This window comes from Salvelinus alpinus, chromosome 36, assembly GCF_045679555.1.
Source record: "Salvelinus alpinus chromosome 36, SLU_Salpinus.1, whole genome shotgun sequence".
Taxonomy (NCBI): Eukaryota; Metazoa; Chordata; class Actinopteri; order Salmoniformes; family Salmonidae; genus Salvelinus; species Salvelinus alpinus.
The window spans coordinates 17,243,204-17,265,408 of NC_092121.1; the positions used below are offsets into that span (position 1 = coordinate 17,243,204).

At 45.5% G+C, this 22,205-nt stretch overlaps 3 protein-coding genes across 11 annotated transcripts; 2 read left to right on the forward strand and 1 right to left on the reverse strand.

Moving 5' to 3' along the window:
• Position 1: 1 nt before the first annotated feature.
• LOC139564937 (serine/arginine-rich splicing factor 2-like) lies at positions 2–3,078 on the reverse strand. Of its 7 annotated transcripts, none has more exons than XR_011672843.1 (5): positions 2,481–3,076; positions 1,851–2,145; positions 1,279–1,427; positions 731–800; positions 2–310 (listed from the first exon to the last, which is right to left on the reverse strand). XR_011672843.1 is itself a non-coding variant. In XM_071384870.1 (3 exons), the coding sequence occupies exons 1-2, from the start codon at positions 2,837–2,839 to the stop codon at positions 1,866–1,868; spliced, it is 639 nt and encodes a 212-aa protein (XP_071240971.1). In that variant the 5' UTR covers positions 2,840–3,078; the 3' UTR covers positions 2–800; positions 1,851–1,865. The 7 variants fall into 7 exon arrangements, 2 of the variants coding, with proteins under 2 accessions (XP_071240971.1, XP_071240969.1); XR_011672840.1 differs by having other exon boundaries at positions 2,451–3,074; XR_011672842.1 differs by lacking the exon at positions 1,279–1,427 and having other exon boundaries at positions 2,481–3,077.
• A 225-nt stretch (positions 3,079–3,303) lies between these two features.
• On the forward strand, positions 3,304–8,928 carry LOC139564934 (UNC93-like protein MFSD11). Of its 3 annotated transcripts, none has more exons than XM_071384864.1 (14): positions 3,304–3,589; positions 3,731–3,905; positions 4,019–4,074; positions 4,492–4,599; positions 4,760–4,839; positions 4,946–5,042; positions 5,162–5,220; positions 5,419–5,578; positions 5,901–5,941; positions 6,039–6,104; positions 6,291–6,416; positions 6,568–6,742; positions 6,958–7,093; positions 7,286–8,928. In XM_071384864.1, exons 2-14 carry the CDS (start codon positions 3,810–3,812, stop codon positions 7,445–7,447), a joined length of 1,362 nt encoding a protein of 453 aa, XP_071240965.1. In that variant the 5' UTR covers positions 3,304–3,589; positions 3,731–3,809; the 3' UTR covers positions 7,448–8,928. The 3 variants fall into 3 exon arrangements, with proteins under 3 accessions (XP_071240965.1, XP_071240967.1, XP_071240966.1); XM_071384866.1 differs by having other exon boundaries at positions 3,398–3,417; XM_071384865.1 differs by having other exon boundaries at positions 3,484–3,620.
• A 508-nt stretch (positions 8,929–9,436) lies between these two features.
• LOC139565272 (uncharacterized protein C16orf96-like) lies at positions 9,437–21,908 on the forward strand. Its single transcript, XM_071385465.1, has 16 exons — positions 9,437–9,943; positions 13,076–13,180; positions 13,579–13,659; positions 13,815–13,928; positions 14,039–14,996; positions 15,102–15,187; positions 16,695–16,817; positions 16,939–17,013; positions 17,546–17,710; positions 17,984–18,102; positions 18,647–18,712; positions 18,843–18,944; positions 19,637–19,811; positions 20,017–20,128; positions 21,348–21,467; positions 21,683–21,908. Exons 1-16 carry the CDS (start codon positions 9,557–9,559, stop codon positions 21,853–21,855), a joined length of 2,961 nt encoding a protein of 986 aa, XP_071241566.1. The 5' UTR covers positions 9,437–9,556; the 3' UTR covers positions 21,856–21,908.
• The last annotated feature ends 297 nt before the right edge of the window (positions 21,909–22,205 follow it).

Consider the following 22,205-nt stretch of genomic DNA (forward strand, 5'->3'; position numbering starts at 1 on the left):
GTTTCAGAAGACAATTTTTATTAGCTTTCACATTGGACACCTATACAGACTCTTGCAAGGGGGAAAAGGAATGCACAAAGGGCAAGACAGAATGCATTAAACAAATTAGCACACCATACTTAGTGCTCTGAATTAGAGAACTTGTTGACAGGCATTCTACCGATGGTGAATTTGTAGCAGCCATTTAAGTTGGCCAACATCACAGCATTGTAGCCACAGGGGCATTCCGGAGAACACTGGAAACAGCCAAGCACTGCAACACGCCACCTTAACAGCTAACCAGCAATACTCAACTGCTACACAACTGCGCCTAGTGCACAAAAAATACAGGAGAGAAGATTAGAGTCACAATGAAATTAAACAAAGCTACACAGCAAAGTTGACCTGCAAGTAAATCCGTGCCTGGTTCTTTCCATACTTATTCTAAAAGCTCTATCCATTTGAACTTCTGTAATGGCCTTACACCAACCCTATATCAGTTCTCTTCATGAAACCCAAAATAACAGTTGTAAAAGCTAGGCCATCAAATCTTCACTATGACAGATTTAGATAACAAAAATAGCCATGCAGTCCAACAAATTGAAATCCCAGCAGTTTTAGCCCATCTACCTCAAAAGCACATTAAGTATAGTTTTTATTTTTTAAACATTGCACAATGAAAGACAAGCAGTCTGGGCAAATGAAAAAAAAGAAAATACACAAAGCCTTCAGATCAAGATACAATAATAACCTTTTACACAGAAATCATTGTTTGGACAGGGTCCTCAGTCTGAAGTGTGACGTCCTCATTGGCATCTCATCTGAAAAATGTTTGAAAGACAAAATGTAAGAAACAGATGTTGGAAAACAAATAACTCAAAATGTTCAACCTCTAGTAAAAGAAGTGGCGATGACTTGTTAACTTTACCACCCCTCCCTTCAGATAGACATGGAGACACCTCCAGGCCATATTTATGGGGTAATCAGGTGGCAATGTAATGCCAACTTCATGTGCATAACACATTTCCCCCATATTAGTATGAAACTAGTCTACATTTGAAAGAAAAAGCCAAATCAAAAGCTATGCAAACCCGTTTCTGATGGTTGAATTTTTTTGGTTCAAGGAAGGAACCAAACGTCAAGAGACGCCCAGGGTTCACAAAAATGAGAAATCTTATCATGAGAAACCAGTCAGACAAACCTTGGTTCCCTCCTGAGCACAAGTCTTTGCCCCCAAAAAGCAGAGAGCATGACCTGGAGGACAATGTAAGGCTTCTGTCCATTGTCCTGCAGACGTACCTCAACACCACCCCAACACTGACTGCAACCTGCAACCGGCCTGCTCCATAGCAACCCCCACAGCAGCAGGTGCCCGGACAGCTCACACACCCAGCTCACTAACTGCTCATACTGCCTCAAACTCCTCTTTTGCAAACAGGATTCCGCAGCTTGGAGGAGAGAATTCCAGATTTTTTTATGAACATTTTATTTTTACGGTAAAAATGTATTCTCAAATGCCACATATGTACAATGCAAGAATGGACCTAAATTTCCTCTACACTGATAATGAACTGGAACATTGGGCAGGACAGAACAAAATTGTGACAAAGGAATAGTCCCCAAAATCCATCAAATGTGGGTTTAAGGCAACCACCATATGGGGCAGTGTTCCATTCCTCTTTGCCATGCCCAGTGTTACAGTAATATGCATAACCACTTTGAGGTGGAAAGACTTAAAGCAGTTAACATTGTCAAGACATCCCACAACCAACCCCCTTCTATTCAACCACAGATAACCATGGAAAAGGGAGACTTAGTGCAAATCCATCCCACACATCACATAAGGTCCCATCTCCTTGCCCAACACATACCATTTTGTCAGTCATCTATGGGGTTTCAGCTCCATTCTCCCCAGGTGACTTGGGCTGGCTCTTGGATCTTGATCTTGAGGCTCTTTCCGCAGGGGTGTGGCTCCTGGAACGGGACTTTGACTTGGGAGACTTGGATCTGGAGCGGGACCTGGACGGGGACTTGGCCTTGTCTCTCTTGGGGGAGCGAGACTTGGAGCGAGAGTAGGAACGAGACCTTGATCGGCTGTTGCGGGAGCGGCTGCGGGAACGAGATCGGCTTCTGCTCCGGGATCTGCTGCGTCTCCGACGCCTCGGACTGGTGAGGAGAAACCAGAGTAAGTTCGTTTTGTCGAGTTATCGCTTATCTAAAAACAGTTGTAAACGTAAGGCCACAACACCCTCAAAACGCTGCTAAGTTACCAGGTCAATGAACCATGCTTGTAATGGTGGCTGATTGACGCTACATAATCGAAACAAGGGCCGTTAAAACATTCAAGTTCCTAAACAAACATTATACATCATAGCTAACGTTAATTAAAAAAATCATCATAGTTAACAATGAAAAACGACCCAATCGAAGGAGAGCTAGAGCATCTACTTAACCATGTGCTCAGCTCTTACCTCCTACTTCGTCGGCCATCACCCCCGTACCTCCGGGGTGCACCTCCACGCCGACGGTCACCACGATCTCCACGGTCACCACCGCCTCCATGATGAGAATCTGGGGGACGTCCGTAACGGGCCATCTGGACTCTTAGCTCGCGTCCGTCCAGCACGGCACCATCCATTGCGTCCATCGCATCCTCTGCGTCCCGCTTGTCATGGAATCGCACAAAGGAGAACCCCCTGCTCTCTTTCGTATAACGATCTCGGGGGATGTAAACATCTCCTACCCTACCATACTTTTCAAAGACACGGCGAAGGGTCTCGGGTGAGGTTCGGTACGTCAGATTATCTACTTTAAGAGAAGTCATGCCCTCAACATCGGGCGGGGGCCTACCATAACTCATGTTGCCTTAGTTAGCTTAGCTAACAAACACGCAACGGTACTACCAGAAAATGTGGGTGAAAGGTCAACACCCGCTTAAAGTTTTTGATTAAAATTATCGTACTTAATCAGCCTGCTCGCAATATGTCGAGTTTTTCTTTAAAAAATGCAATATAGCTTTCCAAATTTATGACGATTTCCTTAGCACCGACCATTTGTTTGAACGAGATGTTGTCCCTTGCTCCTCCTCGTTGAATGGGGTTGACGAGTAACGCTGCTGCGTATTTATTTGGAGGGAAAAGCAACACATCTTCAAATTACACATTTTAAAATCATAATTCAATGCACCAAAATATATTATATTATATACAAATAACTCGGAGGGGACACAAATTGAAAATACTTTCAATTTAGTAATGCTTTTTATTTTTTGACCCGGAAACGAGATTTCCGTCAGACTATAGCAAATAAACTCAGTTTCCCAGTGGGCTTTGGGTTGTACGCCTTGAAATGTCAGCTGACTATCTCACATGACGAACAGTTTTGGACACTCACTGTAAAAAATATTCAAAGACCATTTTTACACTAGACGGGAGAAAAGTATCGTAGCCTAGTACATTATTGTTGGATTCTTTCTAGGATTTGAGTCCATATGGTATCTCCACAAGTCGTTATTGGTTTGCTAACTATGTAGCTTGCACAAACAAGGACTATACAGTGCAGCACCCGACTCGGGAAATTGTTTTCTTCTCAAGTGGCTAAACAGACAAAAGCAAGGAAATACTTACTATAGTGATTATTTGGTACCAGATCTACCTAGATATGTATTGTCTTGACAATAGCTAATATTCATAGCATAGCATCCTTTCTACAGATTTGCCACCAAGGTTGTTTTGATTCTGTTCTTTTTCAGGTGAGCTGTGGACCCCTTCAGAGGTTTTTTAACTAACCCATTTCGTCAAGTAATATTACAGTGACACCCTGCAGCAAGCATGGGTCCAGAGGGAAAGACACTCTTGAACATCATAATCCTGGGTTTTGGATTTATGTTCATGTTTACTGCTTTCCAAACATGCGGCAATATAGAGGTATGGTTGAACTGACAAATGATACATACAAATTCAAGCCACACAACTGTAGGGAACCTACAGGGGAAGTTAATATTGATGGTGTCAATTGTTTATGTCTCATGCTTTTTCAGCAAACTGTGATCAAGAGTTTCAACAGTACTGAATTCCATGGGAGTGGATACACAAGGTAATTCATTGTGATGCTGAAATACTGTGACTTTGACCGATGTGGCTCCTATGATATAGATTAGAACTGTTGGAAAATTGTAATCCTGTCTCTCTCTCAAAGAGGTCTCCAAAGGTAAGTAATTGAATCTGCCCAGTTTTGGCAACAAAGTTGACTTTCAGTTCTCTACAATATCCCAGTTTCCTGAGGTATTTCGTAAATAACATGCATATGACTATGGTGTTGTAGGGCCTCGTCTGTGACATCTTAATGACACCACCCGTGGCAGGCAAACACCAGGCTTTTTTAAATTCAAACACATCCTTATTGAATAAAATTCCTGCACTTTTAGCCATGTTGCTAACAATTTCTATCAATCGTGGTATTACATTGGCGCAATATCATCTGATTCGTTTTTACACGTGTCTTTACATGTAGCATGGCCATCATCTATGGAGTTTTCTCTGCATCCAACCTGATTGCTCCCTCAGTAGTGGCTGTTATAGGACCCCAGTTGTCCATGTTCTTTAGTGGACTAGTATACAGGTGAGCACACTCTTTTGACCTTTCTTTAAATCAACCCACTGAGGCCTATACCTATTTACAGAACTGTTTATTTATCTATTCTCTCTGAGTGTGCATAAAGTACTTGTTTTCATTAGCTTATTCATGATGTTAACACTGTCCAATGTTTTATTTCCATCAGTGGATACATTGCAATGTTCATCCACCCCTACACTTGGAGCTTCTACACAGCGTCTGTAGTTGTTGGAATAGCGGCTGCAAGTAAGAAGACTGTGGTATTCTTACTTGAGAATTAACGACTTGTATTTCCTATCACCACATAACCCTCATTCTTTTCTCTTTCAATCTCTTTCCATCTGTGGCCTAGTATTGTGGACATCTCAGGGGAACCTACTCACCATCAACTCTACAGATGCCACCATCGGCAGGAACAGTGGTATTTTCTGGGCCTTGCTACAGTTCAGGTACTTCTTCTAATCAGCATAACTGTATTGATTGCATCACTGTTTACCATAACTTTTTTTACTCTGGTACTGAATCTATGGTGTTGGACTGCCTAACATATATCTATCCCATTTTGCAGCTTATTCTTTGGAAACATGTATATTTATTTTGCCTGGCATGGCCATGTTCACATATCAGGTATGTCACCAGTTTTGGTTAACTTTTTACTATAACAATGTAGATATCTTTTGAATGTATTCTACTTAGATTCATGAGTCCTTTCCCCTTTCCTTTTTATTTGTATCTAGCATTCCCTAAGTTCCCTTAACACAATGAGGAAATCTCATTTTGGCCATAAGTTGCTGACGCGTGCTGTGTGTGTGTGTGTGTGTCTAGACAAGGATCGCCAGACGGTTTTCATCTCTCTCACGGTCATCAGCCTGGTGGGCAGCTTTCTGTTCTTCCTGATCCAGAAGCCGGAGCCTGAGGCCACACCCTCCGAGGCGTCTGAGTCACTGCTGCAGACTGAGTCCACAGAGAGCGCCTCTATCGTCGTGTGAGTGCAGTCTGCAGACATGCTGGGATGGAAAACATGGTCTAGGTCTAACATTAGAGTAAACTAGCACAAGAACATTTTTCCTTATCTACCCTTTTATTGACCAGAATCACGCATGTTGTCATGCATACATACACATGTCAAATATTGATATACTAATAGATATGCCATACAAATGGTGTTTGTGCATTCTGTACCTGCTGTTGTATGTAAGGTACTTTCTATTCCTCCATAGGCCTGGGTTGAATCTGGATAATCCTGTATTCCTTTATGTCTGGAAAGGCTGTACTTAAGTTTATTTATGGATTTCTCTTCCTTGCAGAGCGACTCCAGGTCTCGGTTCCCAGGCTCTGGATGCTTTCAGTGAGTCAGAGTTCATTGGTTGCTTCTTAATTCAATCTGTTATGTCAGCAACAAAGGCCCAGAACTCAGCTGACTGATATGTGCCCTCTTCTTACAGAGAAAGCATTGCAGTTGTCTGTCACTAAAGAGATGCTACTGCTGAGTATCTCCATAGCATACACAGGTGGGCAAATTCATTCCAATTAATTCCGAAATAAAATGGTTTGGGCTATTTCCAATATGAGGAACTTCTTTCAGTGGATGCTAGTATAGAAATATAAACGGATGCATATTCAATTGACATTGAGTATGTTTGAATGCGTAACCCTAGGTTCTATGTGTATAACTCTTGCTCCTTCTCTACCTTCAGGCCTAGAGTTGACATTTTACAGTGGGGTATACGGGACATGTATAGGAGCCATGACTCAATTTGGGGACGATGCTAAGAGTCTGATCGGGCTCTCTGGTATTTTCATTGGCCTGGGAGAGATCCTGGGTGAGTCAAAGCCATTTTTTAAATCTTCAGTGCTGTTTCGGATCACATGATACACGTGAGGTTTGGAAAGCAGATAAACTGGTTGACAGGAAGGGACTGATGATTCGAGGAAGTCAACGCTTCTGTTTTTGCTGTGCCTCTGTTTGTCCAGGAGGGGGCGTGTTTGGGATGCTGAACAAGTGCAACCGATTTGGGAGGAACCCGGTTGTGCTGCTGGGGCTGATCACTCACTTCGTGGCCTTTTACCTGATCTTCTTGAACATTGCCAGTGATGCCCCTATTGCCCCAGAAGAGGGCACACACCTGCAGGCATACATCACCCCCAGGTACACAGCAGGGCTTACTCAGTTGGCCCATAAAACAATGACCATGGATTACTATTACAACAATTCTACGTAGTTTGCATAAGAATACAGCAGGTCAGGACATGAGCATTATGTTAAGTGTAGCAGTAGTGCATAATTGCATTTGAACTCTATCGGGTTACTGCAGATTGTGTAAGGTTTCATGTCTGTATTAACCTGGGATGTTGTCTGTTCAGTGTTGAGTTGGCTCTGCTGTGCAGCTTCCTGCTGGGCCTGGGGGACAGCTGCTTCAACACCCAACTGCTGAGCATTGTGGGATTCATGTTCCGGGAGGACAGTGCTCCTGCCTTTGCCGTTTTCAAGTTTGTCCAGGTACATTGATATCTGTTAGGCCTACACACACGATATGGTTTGCTATCTATGGTGATAATCTATTACTCTGAATGATTTGAAGAAATATAACATTGAGCTATTTGCTTGGTATATTCCTTGATGATTTCCAATACTTGCTAACCACAGTTGCTGTATTACAGTGGTGTAACTTGGTGCTCTTGTCCTCCACAGTCCATCACTGCAGCCCTGGCCTTCTTCTACAGTAACTATCTCCTGCTGCACTGGCAGCTGCTCATCATGGTTGTGGTGGGCTTCCTGGGCACGCTATCCTTCTTCGTGGCTGAGTGGGTGGTGGTCTCCAGCCGACGGGACACTGACTATGACAGCATATGACAACCTATGAGAGGAGGGGGTCACGGTGAGAGGAGCTATTCACAGCTGGACGGGTCATCCGGGGAAGAGTCGGTGTAACAGCTTCCTATCAACCTAGCTATCCTTTGGAATCCTTCAACTGACAGTTTGACTGGCCCACCTCAGCCCCAATAAGCAGAGACTGTAGTAACGCTGTTTTAGCACAGTCATTCACAGCTCTATTGATTCCAATAAGCAGAGACTAGTAACACTGTTTTAGCACAGTCATTCACAGCTCTTTTGATTGTTGCCTTTCAAGTGGAAGATACACTTAAATACTGTATATGTTACTTTACTTGGAGTGAATCAGTTGTGCACAGAGGAGCTTTTATTTTCATTTTCAATATCATTCACTGTGCTTCTGACTTCATGTAGAAGTTCAGCTGGTTGGTTTCAATGTGCAGTAGTCATTGACTAAGGCTTGGCTAGACTGCTATTCCTACCAAGGTTTCCAGTCTCAACATGAATCTTATTATACTACTTAAATTTGATAGAAGAAGAAAACGTAGTACAGTCGATTCTTAATAAGCGCACATTGGAAATGTACAAACTCTGTTTACATGCAGTACAGTTTATCAGTTCAAATTAAAATACACTTTTCACTTCTGCATGCTCAGGTTTAGTATACACATTTAGAACACTCCCAAGCCATTGCATTTATCAGGACTCCACTGCAACTAGATTTCTTGTAAGATGGCATTTGTCGTAAAGGGAGAAATTACCAAGACAAGATCTACACTAGCTTATTGCAATTTAAATTATTTTTGTTATAGTGATATCTGTATGAAATTGTTGAACAATGCTCTAAATGTTATTTCTTTGTCAATATTTGCAGCACACTTTCAGAGTATCTGTAGTATTCCATAGGTTTTGTCAAAAGTGGGATCCAAAAGGCCATAGATAGTGTATTGAGGATGATGGCATGGCTGTTGGATGAATGGTGAATTACAAAATGTAGACCAGAATTTTTGTGTCTAAACTGCTCTAGGTTATATTGCTCTGTTAAAATGTCACATTGAAGAACTCTTGAGCTTATGAGTTTATAAGGCTATGGTTTTATTTAGAACTCACATTGAAACAATGGCCTTTGCACTCTGCAAACATCAAGCATTTATTTTTTGTTCTACATTTTCATCATGCAATTTCGATTGAGGTCACAAACTGTTTACAGTGTTTGTGCTCCTCCTTGCCAAAAATGTGAAGTCGAATTCATGAATCATTTCATTCATTGTGTGGATTGCTTAATGTAGAGTTCAGTTCTGTGGCACATGAAAACTGAGTTTGAAGATTGTTCAGAGCTATTGGATGTGAGGCAATCAATAGGATTTTGAGGGAATAAACTATGTGTTTTGGATTATGAACTAGATTTTATACTTGAATGTAGTTACTTAGAAAGGCACCAGGATATGCACGCTTGTTTTTTAAACATTTTTATTATTATAAAATTGTTATTTTGAGCCTTTTTTCGTGTCTGTATGCTCCTTTTTGCATACCTGGGGTGAGAACAGGTGATGCTTTGCATACTTTCTCAACAACACAACCCTTGTCCTACCTGATGAGGATTTGATGCCCGCCTCTGCCTTGTTGCTCAGCAACCAGGGACGCTGTGAGTCACAATGTGGGATGCAATTATTGTGTAATGGAAGGAGGCTACATCCAATCACAAAAGAGAACTGTACTCACTGTCATTGTTACGTCCAATACGCTTCTATGGTAGGCGTGAGAGATTAGAACCAAATTGAAACGATTTCTAAAACAAGGTTAGAAATGGCATTGGAATAAGAAACAGCCGAGATTGAGTAGCAACGAAAAGGTGTTGAAAAGTAACTGTGTAGGGAATATTTAATTCTAATTTACAGACAGTTTTTTATTTAGTACAGAAGAATCAAAGAGTATTTTTTTTCTATAATTTTACATTTCTATTTTTTTTGCGTTCGATCCTGTCGTTTTTTAAATCTTATGTTATTTAATTGAATCCTTCTGGCGTTGAATTTTTACAAAATAAGATGGCAATATTGGAAGAAGATATATCTTTCATATCCCTCGTAAATACTTTTTAATAACATTAACTCAAAAGTAGTGTGAGACAAAATGTCAGCTGACATTAGTTTGTTCGATTTGGTGAACCTGTCGATCGGGACACCTGAAGTTGGAGCTGTCAACTTCAATGCGTTGCATACCCTCCTCCACGCTATCCTGGGACACCTGAAAATCCAAACTGTGACCACCGACTGGAGAGAGCAGGATGCCCCGCCACAGGAGCCCCATGGCCCGCATCTGACCAAGTCCTCTAGCCGGTACCATCACATGGAAGACAAACTTCGGCAGATAGAGAGACAGATGGCCGCGCTGGAGAAGCTTCCTAGCGGTACCGATCTTCTGAGCCGCACTGCCTCAACCACAACACCGGTCAACGACTTGTGGCAGCTGATGCAGCTCCGCCGCAAGGCTCAGGCGAGTGAGGACGGCGTGTCCAAGGTGAGACGGGCTCTTCCTCAAAATGTAATTATTAATATCACACTGTCATCGCTGAGTTATAATTTTATTATAAATTGAAATAATGTCAGGTGAAAGTTGAACACTGCTGCTGTGGCAGTGCTGCCTCCCTTGATCAACAGTCAAAACTGTGTTGAAACTCTGATTTGTTTGTGATGCACAATTTTGCTTGTCATAAGATAGGCGCCAAATCATTTTGGGGAATCTGTCCCAAAACAATTTTGTGGTCAAAGAAAAATGGCCATAACAGTCAAGAAATAGGATTACATTACAGTTCCACTGGGTATTCTAGACTAGACATCCATCTTGTGACAGATGTTAGAGTCTGAGGTTTATTTATTGACCCTTATTTTACCAGGTAAATTGACTGAGAACATATTCGCTTACAGCAACGACATGGGGAAGAGTTAAAGTTGGGAGGAGAGGGGACGAATGAGCCAATTGGAAGCTAGGGATGATTAGGTGGCAATGATGGCATGAGGGCCAGATTGGGAATTTAGCCACAACACCGGGGTTAACACCCCTACTCATACGATAAGTGCCATGGGATCTTTAGTGACCACAGTCAGGACACTGAAAGACAGCCCTGGGGCACTGGAATCTCCTTAGACCAGAGGGAAGAGTACCACCTATTGGCCTTCCAGTAGCATCCTGTCTCCCATCCAGGTACCGACCAGGACCAACTACCTAGTTTCTGAGGCAAGCCAGCCAGAATGCTGCTGGCAAGTGATTCAGCCCCTCTTATCTGTATTAAGTCCTTGAGTGCTTGCTCATTAAAGCCCTGTCCTGCAGCTGGGGGCCTGTCTGTGTGGTGAATGGTGAGCATTTCAGAACACTCAACACTGGATAAGGATATTGATGACAGAGCACAGCACAATAGGTGATGGGCACCACACTGTCTTCTCAAATGACCTCGCTGTGTCTCTGTTCCAGTTTCCAAAGGAAAGGCCACTCCCCAAAGATAAGCACCACTCCTGTGTTCCCTGTGTATGCTGTGGAACAAAATTGAATAGCTGAGTAGAACAGATCACTAGGGGAGGCTGCTGAGAGGGGACGGCTCATTGTAATGGCTGGAATGGAATTAATGGAACGGAGTCAAACATGTGGTTTCCATATGTTTGATGTGTTTGAAAGAATTCCACCTATTCAGCTCCAGCCATTACCACAAGCCCGTCCTCCCCAATTAAGGTGCCACCAACCTCCTGGGGTGTATACAATTTAGAATCAGTATCGGTCCAGTACTTCATACCACACTCTGAACTGTATCTCTGCTGTTATCTGAAATGTCTGAGTTTGAAATATGGACACTGATAGAGACATGACAGTCTGTGTAAATAAAGCAAGTAGGAAGATGAAAGCTAAGTCCTGTGCAATCTATCTTCACTGATGTTGCCCAGACCTGCCCAGTTAACACTCAGGTGATATGAGGGAGGGACAGCCAGTGGGTACAGGCGAAGGTGCCTCTGAAAATCCTCTGAATCATTCATGTATCCTGTGGGCATACTGCTGTGGGTCAATACCAGTATCCACTGGACCTGTCTGGACCTCTGGCCCTCGCTGGCCCCGTCTGGCCTTCTCTGGCCCTGTCTGCAATATCCCTGAAGACCCCACTAAGACACAATGTCCATCAGTTTCTGCCTCACAACTCATAGCAGCATATTGTATTTCCCGCATACAGGCCCTTAGCCAGGGTCTCTTTCTTCTTAACCCATGGCAGAGGTTATCAGGGGATTGTTGTGGTTGATAAAGGTGTGCTCCACTGTGACACCACAGGGTACATGTCCTGGATCTGAGAGGGTAGCAAAAAGTGGCCTGAGTGGCGCTCTGTGTTCACAGTGGCGTGGAAGGATTCCAGGCCACCGGCCATCTTAGTCAGAGCCAGTTAATGGCTGACTAAAGAGTAACAGGGAGGTAGAGCGGATGGCTTTCTTCCCAATCGCAAATAACTTCCTTATCGCTGGGACAGTAAAAGTCAGTGTACTTATATTATGTTAGTTACTCTTTTCCTACCCCTTTTACTAGAGTTTTTCTTGTTGTCATTAGGGGTTGGGTTGGTTGCCAGGTTAGAATATTCTTGTGTATGTCCTGTTTACAAGATTTGATCATGTTTTGCCTAATCTCATGTCTCTGAGATGCTTGAGGCGATCAATGAAAAGGTGGTCTCCTCCAGAAATTCCATACACGCAGATCATATATCCCTTCCACGTTTACAGCTCACTGAACAACCTATTAGTTATTCAGCCAATTTTTTGACGGCCTGTGCAGCTCAGTGGGGTCGCTATGCGTCGTTTCATGTCTGGGTGCATTAGACAAACCCACCGGAACTCTGGTCAATACGTTCAAAGCCACCTGTTTCAACTTTGCTTAGTTAACACAACCTGTTTCTAATTTGCAACACCCAGAGCAAATGTGTGGGTTTACTCTGTCAACAAGGCCTCAGCTGTGTTAGAGAGTGGAGTGGTTACATATTGGCAGGGGTTATGTACATGAAAAACATGGATTATCTGGAGACAGACAGGTCCTACCACTGCTATGTAACAGCTTGTGTAGCTCATCTACTGCATATGGATGGTGGTGTCCTAGTAACCTCCCTTGGGGTGAAATGTCAACTGGATGGAGCCACGGAGAGTGGTTTGGGGATCCCTCCTAAATGAAGGGGTTTAGGATCTTCCTACTGATCTTCAAAGGAAGTAGCCAGGGGAATAGTCACATATATGGCTTTGGTCAGGGGGATTTCTACCTTACTGAGTCCCCTGACCGCTTCAAAGTTTCACAGAGTCTTACTTTGGGAGATTAGAGAACTGGGCTGAGTCAGTTTCAATGGTTTTGGGCATGAAGAGGCTGTGAAAAAGCTTTAGACCTAATGCTAAGAGATCACCATGCGTGTTGATTCACCCTGAATAAGGCACAGTGATGCCAAAATGTTGGAGGTTTACCCAATACATTACTGGGAGCTTATATATCGCGTGTGCGACCCTCTTTATTTCTATAGCCTACGATTCAGTCATCATGACAGAAACTGACAAAAGGTATTGATTGTGTTAAGTGATCTGACCAGTGATGTGAGGTTCTTTGCTCTTTGATTCCTTCGAACACACACTGTTGTGTTTCCAGTCTATGTCGCTGATCCAGGATCTGCTGAAGGAGATCCAGGACCTGAAGGAGTCCAGAGACGACCTGAAGAAAGAGGTCAAGAGCCTCCAGAACCAACTCAACCAGGTCAGACACACATCCATACTGGCAAACCCTCTTAGTGAGGAGGGATTGCAGATAGACAACATTTGGCAACCTTGCTCATCTCCCTCATTAATCTACAGTAGGGGATATACCCAGTGCTCATCACTAGGGAATCCTTCTCCATCTCACCACCCCACACAGTGGTGAAATATAGCGTCATGTAGAGCCCGATCCACCCTGGCCCTGGTCCCCTCCCTCCATCACTCTCTGTAGGGGACATGGAGTCATACAGAGTGCAACAGCATCAAAGAGCCACAGCTTATCTCTGGCAACCTGGCCTGTCACTCACCCCAACAATAGAGTGAGGATAATAGGGATCATCCTACATGTCTGTTTCCATCTGGTAGCATGACGTTGCTCTGGGTGTTTTTGGGTTCCAGCTGAATATGAGTGAGCTGGTTGACAGAATTAACGAAGTGGAAAAGTACTGCCACCGACTGGACAACCTGGACTCTGCCACCGTGAGTTGGAACTGAGGAGAATACTTTCCAAGCTCAGAAATTATATACTACCTTGTTAAGAGGAGACAAACAATAGTATAGTACTGTACTAGCTAACTCTAGTAAAAAGATGTTAATCATGACTTCCTCTCTTTCTTGTCTTCTCTCTATCACAGAAAGAGCTGCAGGACAGAGTTGGGCGTTACCCAGACCCAGACGAGCTCATCCAGTGTGTGACCTGGGACATCATGCAGAGCACCTTGGTTAGCGAGCAACAGAATCTGCAAAAGGCATGTCTTATGTCTTGCTTGAAAGAGCGAGATTCCTTTATCAAGCAATCATATACAAGATATAGGAATAGACATTAGCTTTGTGTTGATGGTAGCTATTTCTCCAATAGGAAATCAGGCACTCAGTCCCTGTCTCCACATCAGTTGTCATGACCACCATGACTCCTTTCAGCGCCTCTGCCAATGCCAACACTGGAGCTGCTGCCTTCACTCCTGGCACTGTCACTACCAGCCAGCATGGGGGGGCACTGCCCCAGCAGTCCCTCTCTGATGGAGCTGCTGCCTCCACTCCTGGCACTGCCAGGCAGCATGGGGGGGCACTGCCCCAGCAGTCCCTTTCTGATGGAGCTGCTGCCCTCACTCCTGGCACTGTCACTGCCAGGCAGCATGGGGGGGCACTGCCCCAGCAGTCCCTCTCTGATGGAGCTGCTGCCTCCACTCCTGGCACTGCCAGGCAGCATGGGGGGGCACTGCCCCAGCAGTCCCTCTCTGATGGAGCTGCTGCCTCCACTCCTGGCACTGCCAGGCAGCATGGGGGGGCACTGCCCCAGCAGTCCCTCTCTGATGGAGCTGCTGTCTTCACTCCTGGCACTGCCAGCCAGCATGGGGGGGCACTGCCCCAGCAGTCCCTCTCTGATGGAGCTGCTGCCTTCACTACTGGCACTGCCAGCCAGCATGGGGGGGCACTGCCCCAGCAGTCCCTCTCTGATGGAGCTGCTGCCTTCACTCCTGGCACTGGCACTGCCAGCCAGCATGGGGGGGCACTGCCCCAGCAGTCCCTCTCTGATGGAGCTGCTGCCTTCACTCCTGGCACTGTCACTGTCAGCCAGCATGGGGGGACACTGCCCCAGCAGTCCCTCTCTGATGGAGCTCTGATGGTGGGCAGCAAACCCCTGTCTCGTGTGGCCAGCGGGGCAGAGCGTTACCCAGAGACAGTGGAGGCCCTGAGGGACGTGGGCAGGCTCAGGGAGAGACACAACACCCTGGAGACCAGAGTAGAGCTGCTGGAAGCAGGCAAGGCCGACCAGGCCCAGCTCCAGCACCTCCGGGAGCACCTCACTGACATGGGTAAGACAACAATGTGGAGATTGGATAGTGTATGGCTATTCTATGTTTTCTTTTACTGAATGATGTCTTTTGTGTGGGATGACCATTTTTGTCCTGAATGTGTAGGTGACAGGGATGTGCCTGACAAACTGTTGGATCAACTGAATCATCTGAGAGTTCTGGTCGACAGCCTGATGGGTGACAGAGCCAAGGTGAGCGAGGAAGATGTACACACCATACATACATACATACATACATACATACATACATACATACATACATACATACATACATACATACATACATACATACATACATACATACATACATACATACATTGTTGATGTCCCTGTTGTAGCTGGGAGAACTGGAGCAGCTGATTCTGAACATAGGGACAGTTCAGGGCTCAGAGGGAGGCTCAGAAACAGCCAAAGGATCAGACAGTGAGGACTCTGACTCTCCTAAGCAAGGACAGCTCAGACTGCAGATATTATACCTCAGGTAAACAACGACACAGGAGCACACAGGAAGGCTAAATAGAAATGATAGATTGTTTTATTATGGAAACTACATTTGATATCATTTGGTAGTCTAAGTAATTTGTAACACAAGAGGTTGACGGTACCTTAATTGGGAAGAACGGGCTCGTGGTAACTACTGGAGCGGAATCAGTGGAATGGTATGAAATACATCAAACACATGGTTTCCAGGTGTATGATGCCATTCCATTTGCTCTGTTCCGGACATTATTACGAGCTGTTCTCCCCTCAGCAGTTTTATAGCCAGTTGAAATGTGGTAGTTTTCCATTGGAAGAGAGGTGGTGGCCTGCTCCTCATGGCCTGGTGCTCCTGTTCCACCACTCTGTGTTCAGGAACGCAGTGCAGAAAGTGGAGGAAGAGGTGCTACTGCTGAAGACTGAGAACACCTCAGCCAAGGCTGAGCAGAAGACCAAGAAAGACAGACAGCTACAGGATCAGGTTAGACAGACAGAGACAGACAGACAGACAGACAGACAGACAGACAGACAGACAGACAGACAGACAGAGACAGAGACAGAGACAGAGACAGACAGACATATTCCAGTGCATATTTGAATACACTGTCAGGTGTAAAACCTTCAACTGTAGAATATAGCTGAGACAGCATCATCCATAATGTAGCAGCTAGTGGCCCCTGGTGGCCCCAACATGGCCCTCACACTGCCCTCTCACCGCAGATGGACAACCTGCGAGGCATGCTGGAGGACATGATGGCGTCCTCCTCCTCGCTGCTCTCCCAGAGCCTCCAGCAGGAGCCCCAGGGGTCAGAGCAGGGCCAGGGCAGCGGTCAGGCAGGCGGGCACCAAGGCTCCACGTGCCCCTCCTGCTCTGTAGACGTGAGCAGGAAGGTCAGCCAGCTGTTCCAGCGCTATGAGAATCTGCAGGGTCTGGTTAGCAGATTCATGAACCAGCAGGGAGGAGGCAGACCTGGAGCAGAGGTACTAAAGGCAGGGCCAGGATAGAGGATGAAACAGAATACCAAAGGGTTTTAATTAAATAATGGGTCTGTTATGTTGAACCCTGAGGGAGGGATACGTTTAGAGATGATATGTAAGGGAAGCTCTATCAGGGCAGCAGTGTGTTAAGGGAAAGGAGTGTGTCAGTGCCAGGCGCTCCATGGCAGTGGGGCATGGCTGTGTATTACAGACATAGAACCCTGTCTCTCTGTGTTTCTGCCAGAGCTCGGAGCTGATGAATGACGTTCAGGGAGCCATCATGCAGCTGCAGGCTGAGTGTGAGAAGCTCCACAGCACAGCCAACCACCTGATTGAGGAGCACAGCCAGAAACAGGTCCACATCGACGTGAGTCTGGGAGGGAGGGCCGCAGCAGGGGGAGGCCCATAGGGGAATAGGAGACGCTCCACGCTGTACTTCTGTTCCAAACCACAGAGAGATGATTCTCAGTAATGTCTTTCTGTCACAGCATCTGTACAAGTCCATGGAAGAACTGGACGAGAAGAAAGCTGACAAAGAGCTTGTGGAGATGGAGATTGAAATCGTGAGTCTCTCACCACAACATGCCATAGTTTAGCTTTCCCTCAGTGTGTTATACTCAACTCAGGTGAACTCTCACAAGTTCTCACATGTTGATGTTAGTCTAGACGAGCTTCCACAAGTCCATTCAAGACCATAGGGGTACCTACAAATCCCGAACATGCTCAAGTTCACCTGTACCAGCCCATGCTAAACCCTACCAAGGCCATACAAGTCACCACAAGCCCATACATGTCCATACACAAGTTCATACACATATGTATTTATCCCTACAAGCTCATACAGGTTTCACCTAACCCTTACAAGTCCATACAGGTTTCACTTAACCCCTACAAGTCCATACAGGTTTCACCTAACCCCTACAAGTGCATGCAGGTTTCACCTAACCCTTACAAGTCCATACAGGTTTCACTTAACCCCTACAAGTCCATACAGGTTTCACCTAACCCCTACAAGTGCATGCAGGTTTCACCTAACCCCTACAAGTGCACACTAGTACTGCCATTGCCCTGACTGCATCTCCTCTCTTCCTGTAGAAAGCAGACAAGCGTGCCCTGGAGACCAAGGTGAGCCGCATGCAGTTTGACTCCATGACAGAGGAGCTCAACACCATGTTCCAGGAGCTGCTCAGCAAGATCACCGGCCAGGAGCAGGACTGGCACAAAATCATCGACAAAATCTCCACCGAGATTGAGTGCAAGGTGAGACTGAGCAGGAAGTTACCCTGCTAAATGGATGTTTATATAATAGGCCTACATGTCCATTGATACGCGCCATGCTCTGCTGTTATTACTATGCTATCACCAATACATATATCTCACAAGTCTGTATGTCACAAGTTTAAGTGTTTTACGAACGTGTTTATAGTGACATAGCATTGTTTGTAAAAATCTCATGGAATGTCTGTCTGGTGTGTCTGGTGGTAGTTTATATCTTTGGGATCCCTGTAGTACATCTGTTGTCTATCTGTGTAGCTGGACCGGATTGAGCTGGATCCTGTGAAGAAGCAGCTAGAGGACCGCTGGAAGAGCATCCGTAAGCAGCTGCAGGCCCAGCCTGCCCCGAAGGAGGACGACGCTGCAGGCATCAGGAAGTAAGTCACATGTCACAGTCAGGCCCAGGAGGGATGATGGCTGGAAAAGTCCAGGTTCCTCTATGGAGTTCTACATGATCATGCGTTCATTGTCTTCCTGTGTTTAGCGTTCATTTTATCTCTGTCTATATTCTGTCTATATGTTTATGTTCTGTTTGTATACTGTTGTTTACTCACTGTGTATGTACAGTATATACTGTATTCTGTTCATAGCTCATCCTAATATGCCTACTACTGTACACACTATTTTCCTTCCAAATGATATACTGTCTATACACACCACGTATTTATCTTCTGGATTCTGACACATGCTCACTCTGATATATCTACTCTGGATTGTTAATTGGACTCGTTATGTCATTTCTTGTTTGTTTGTTTGTTTCTTGATTATTTGTGTATTTGTATTGTATTTGCTAGTCATTCTACTGTGCTGTTGGAGCTAGAAACAAAAGCATTTTGCTGCACCCGCTATAACACTTGCAAATTTGTGTATGCAACCAATAAACTTTGGTTTTGATTTGTCTTTGTTACGTCCCTTTCATAGACAACTTGTGGCAAGGTTCCACTGCATCTCCTGCGACCGCCCAGTTGATATGCTTACCCCAGGACCGTAAGTAAATGATAATGATATCCTATTTTTATACAGTACACACAGACATTGTGGAAATGTAAATAATAGGATTGTGGTCCTGTTTATTCACCTACCTCTCTTTCTTCTTTCTCTCTCCACTGGACAACAGGCACTTGGTCACCGTGCCCTCCACTCCTGGCCTACCCTCCCACAAGTCCAACCGACCGTACACCATCTATGAGCTTGAGCAGGTTCGCCAGCACTGCAGAAGGTGAGAGCAGACAGTCATACTACTACTATACATCTCCGTCAAACATCACAACTGAAACTCTTACTTGGCCCCATTTTAACCAGCAGGGGGTGCCAGTGTCCCAATATCCAATATACAGTGTAGTCAACTTTATCTTACCCCCAAAGACCTAACACCCACACTAGATCAGTCAGAAGTGTTCCAAAGTTACAAGTGTCTGACATTAGCCAGCTCTCCCTCCATCTCAGCCTGAGGCCAGGGACCAACCACGGCCACTTTGAGATGGCCAGCTCCGAAAGGGCCATGATCCAGGTGCAGCGGATCCACACCATGATGTGTAGGCAGATAGAGAGAGTGCAGAGCCACCTATCTGGCCCAGAGCGCACCTACAGCCAGGGGGCTCTGAGGGAGATCGGGAGCTCCCGCTATCCACACATCCTGAGCCCGCTGCAGAGGACCAGCCAGAGTCTGCCCAAGCAGTGAGTCAGTCAGTCAGGCCAGGGTCAGGCAGGGAAGCCGGGAGCACATGTATTGAAACAGGGGAAGGACCAAAAAGTTGTCCATATTGCTTTGTTATGGTTTAGAGAAGTGTCAGGGAGGCAAGGTGACCAAATGTAACTACAAACTATAAATACTGTACTGTCAGGTCTGTTTAAAACCTCTAGAAGTGTTTATCCTCCGACCTTCAACCTCCACTCCTGTGTCCATCCTAGCGAGCGCATCCCTGAGATGGCGGACTACAGTTACCTGGCCATGTCCCGGAGCTGTGGAGGCAGCCACACCGTGACCTACCCCAACCGCCGCTACACCCGCCTGCAGCACATCAGCCACTTCATCCAGGCTGAGGAGGAGACACCGCCCATCTCCAGCTCCCCACTGCGCATTCAGGTGAGTGAGACCAACCTCACCTACTGTGGGTTACTGTACTGACAGACAACTAAACCACTGCCAGCCCATAGGAATAAACCTGGTCAATCACGTTTGTTGAGCCATTTATACAAGTTATCATGTTGAGTACGGAGTATATTTGAGGTGTATTTGACAGTTGTTATGTATGCAAATATTTGACCTTGTCTTTGTGCCTATTGATCAGCCGGAGGAGGTGGACATCCTGGGATTGGACGGACATATCTACAAGGGCCGCCTGAAAACCAGATCAGTCAAGACTGTGGATGCCAGACTACCAACCATCTTTCCTAAAGACGGTACAGGATTCTGGACTGGGATTATATTCAGCTCTACTCTACAGTACTGTGTATTTTTAGATTAGAATTACATGTATTGAAAGAAAATGGAATCTGGACAATTGTGAACAAAAGCTAGACTACTTAATTAATGTTACTCAATTCAAGCAACTGCAGTGCAGTAAAACTATTCCCACTGGTCCATTTAGTATTTTTATGCCATCGCTCCAAAAAGGCACCTAATGTTAAGTGTGACATGTCTGCATGCTGTGGGCAGCTGTCATGGTCCGGGCCTGGGAGAGAGGTGATGTCCAGACTCCAGTTCTGACAGCCCATATGGACTCCTCATTGACAGTGAAGCACACTTCCGAGGATTCACTGTCACCCCTGTGCCCAGTTACACAACGCGTCTTAAGATGATGATCACACTGTGACGTCTGTCCAGGCCACAACTGCCCTTAGCCTGTTTCCTCTCTCGCTCCCTGGACCATGTGTCCAGAGTTGGGCTCGCAGTGCAGTGATAAAGTAGAGTGTGGGGAGGAAGAGTGAGTGGGGACATCATGGGGAAGTGGGAGGTGAAGGGTTAGGAGAGAATGGGGAGGAGACTGAAAAGTTGGGGTGGGTTGAGAAAGAAAGTGGTCTGTTTGGTTGGGAATGAGAATTTGAGGAGGAATACAGTACAGTGTTAAAGTAGTGTATGATGAAGGATTAGGAACGAGGGTCTGGAGATTTAGGGAAGGAGAGAGGAGCTTCGTTTATGGGAGGGAGTATTTCAGGAGGGTTTAAGGAAGTGAGTTAGCATAAGAATGGGCTGCACTGGGGTTGGGGGAGGGGCTCTGGTTGGTATAGTGTTCCACACTGGAAAGAACCCAGTGTTACTATGTTATAGAAGATCAGGCCTGGTGTCTGTAACAGACTGTAAATATAACCTGGGGTAACACTGCTTACATTCCATCATTTCTATCTTCATATCCTTTTCATCTGTTCATACAAATCAAGCCCTTTAGGAAGAAAGAGGGAGATGTGCTGTCCTGTTTTATGCCTGGGATTTGGTGTTGTGATTCCCAGTAATTTATGAGACCATTGAATGAGTCAAAATAGTATTGAAAGAGTATTTTGCTCAAGACTTGGAAGAAGGTGTATGTCTGGTATGGGTGTGTAGGTACAGTATGGGTGTGGTGGGGTCCTGTCATTCTCATGTCAAGGCTGCGATGTGACATTGCTGTTTTAATGACAGCAGGCATGTGCAAGAGCAAAGACAAGATCATGCGCTCCCAGTTCCAGAAGCCTGGCTGCACAGAGCCGGGCTGTGTGACCCCTGTGCGACCCCAGAGTGCCAAGACCCAGCGCAGCCGCTCAGGTAGGTCGACACCAGCGTCATTACCCATTTGCAACATATAAACCAATTTCACTAACTGGAATAGTGATTACTATGGAATGGTACTGAAATAACACTCACATGGAAATAGCATTCTTCTTTGCGATTGCTGCTGTGCAGCTGTTAAGGTTGATTGTAGCAGCCACCTGAACCCTAACCCCTGACCTTGTCCCCCTTCCTCCCTTCATCTCCCCCAGCCTCAGGCAGCTCTGTGCGGGACCGGCCCATGTCTTCTTTAGGCTGCCTGTCCCAGGCTACCCTTCCCCAGAGCTCGTCCCATGCTGACACCACCAGCGAGCTGCTGCAGCAAGATCTAGAGCTTCACGTGGACCTGAGCCAGCCGGAGGAAGAGCCCGTCATCATCCTGTAGGGGGCGATATAGAGCCCCACACACCTTATTTTAATAAACAGTTTACAGCAGCAGCGGGAGGGTATCCTGGTCTCCATTTTGTAATGGAGCATACAGACGTTGTGAAAATCAAGTCTGATATTAGTCAGTTAGGTTATTTATGGATTGTAATGGAAGAACACAATTCTGGGACATATGAACACTGTTTCCATGCAACAAAATAGCTGAGTCACAAAATAGCTGAGTCACATTTCCAAAGTGTAGCTTTACAGGTCAGATACCTTACGTGTGGCTACATTACGATTTTGGTTTATGATGCCTGATTTTCAATGACCATAGAAAAGCTTTCAGACAGGTGACCTCAAATACCA

Bases quoted from the DNA above. Each gene is read 5' to 3' on its own strand.
- LOC139564934 (XM_071384864.1), top strand. From the start codon at position 3,810: ATGGGTCCAGAGGGAAAGACACTCTTGAACATCATAATCCTGGGTTTT. The intron at 3,906-4,018 runs GTATGGTTGAAC...ATGCTTTTTCAG, and splicing joins AAACATGCGGCAATATAGAG to CAAACTGTGATCAAGAGTTT. The intron at 4,600-4,759 runs GTGAGCACACTC...TATTTCCATCAG, and splicing joins TTTAGTGGACTAGTATACAG to TGGATACATTGCAATGTTCA.
- LOC139565272 (XM_071385465.1), top strand. From the start codon at position 9,557: ATGTCAGCTGACATTAGTTTGTTCGATTTGGTGAACCTGTCGATCGGG. The intron at 13,660-13,814 runs GTGAGTTGGAAC...TCTCTATCACAG, and splicing joins ACAACCTGGACTCTGCCACC to AAAGAGCTGCAGGACAGAGT. The intron at 17,014-17,545 runs GTGAGTCTCTCA...CTCTTCCTGTAG, and splicing joins TGGAGATGGAGATTGAAATC to AAAGCAGACAAGCGTGCCCT.
- LOC139564937 (XM_071384868.1), bottom strand. From the start codon at position 2,839: ATGAGTTATGGTAGGCCCCCGCCCGATGTTGAGGGCATGACTTCTCTT. The intron at 2,146-2,450 runs GTAAGAGCTGAG...TCTCCTCACCAG, and splicing joins GATGGCCGACGAAGTAGGAG to TCCGAGGCGTCGGAGACGCA.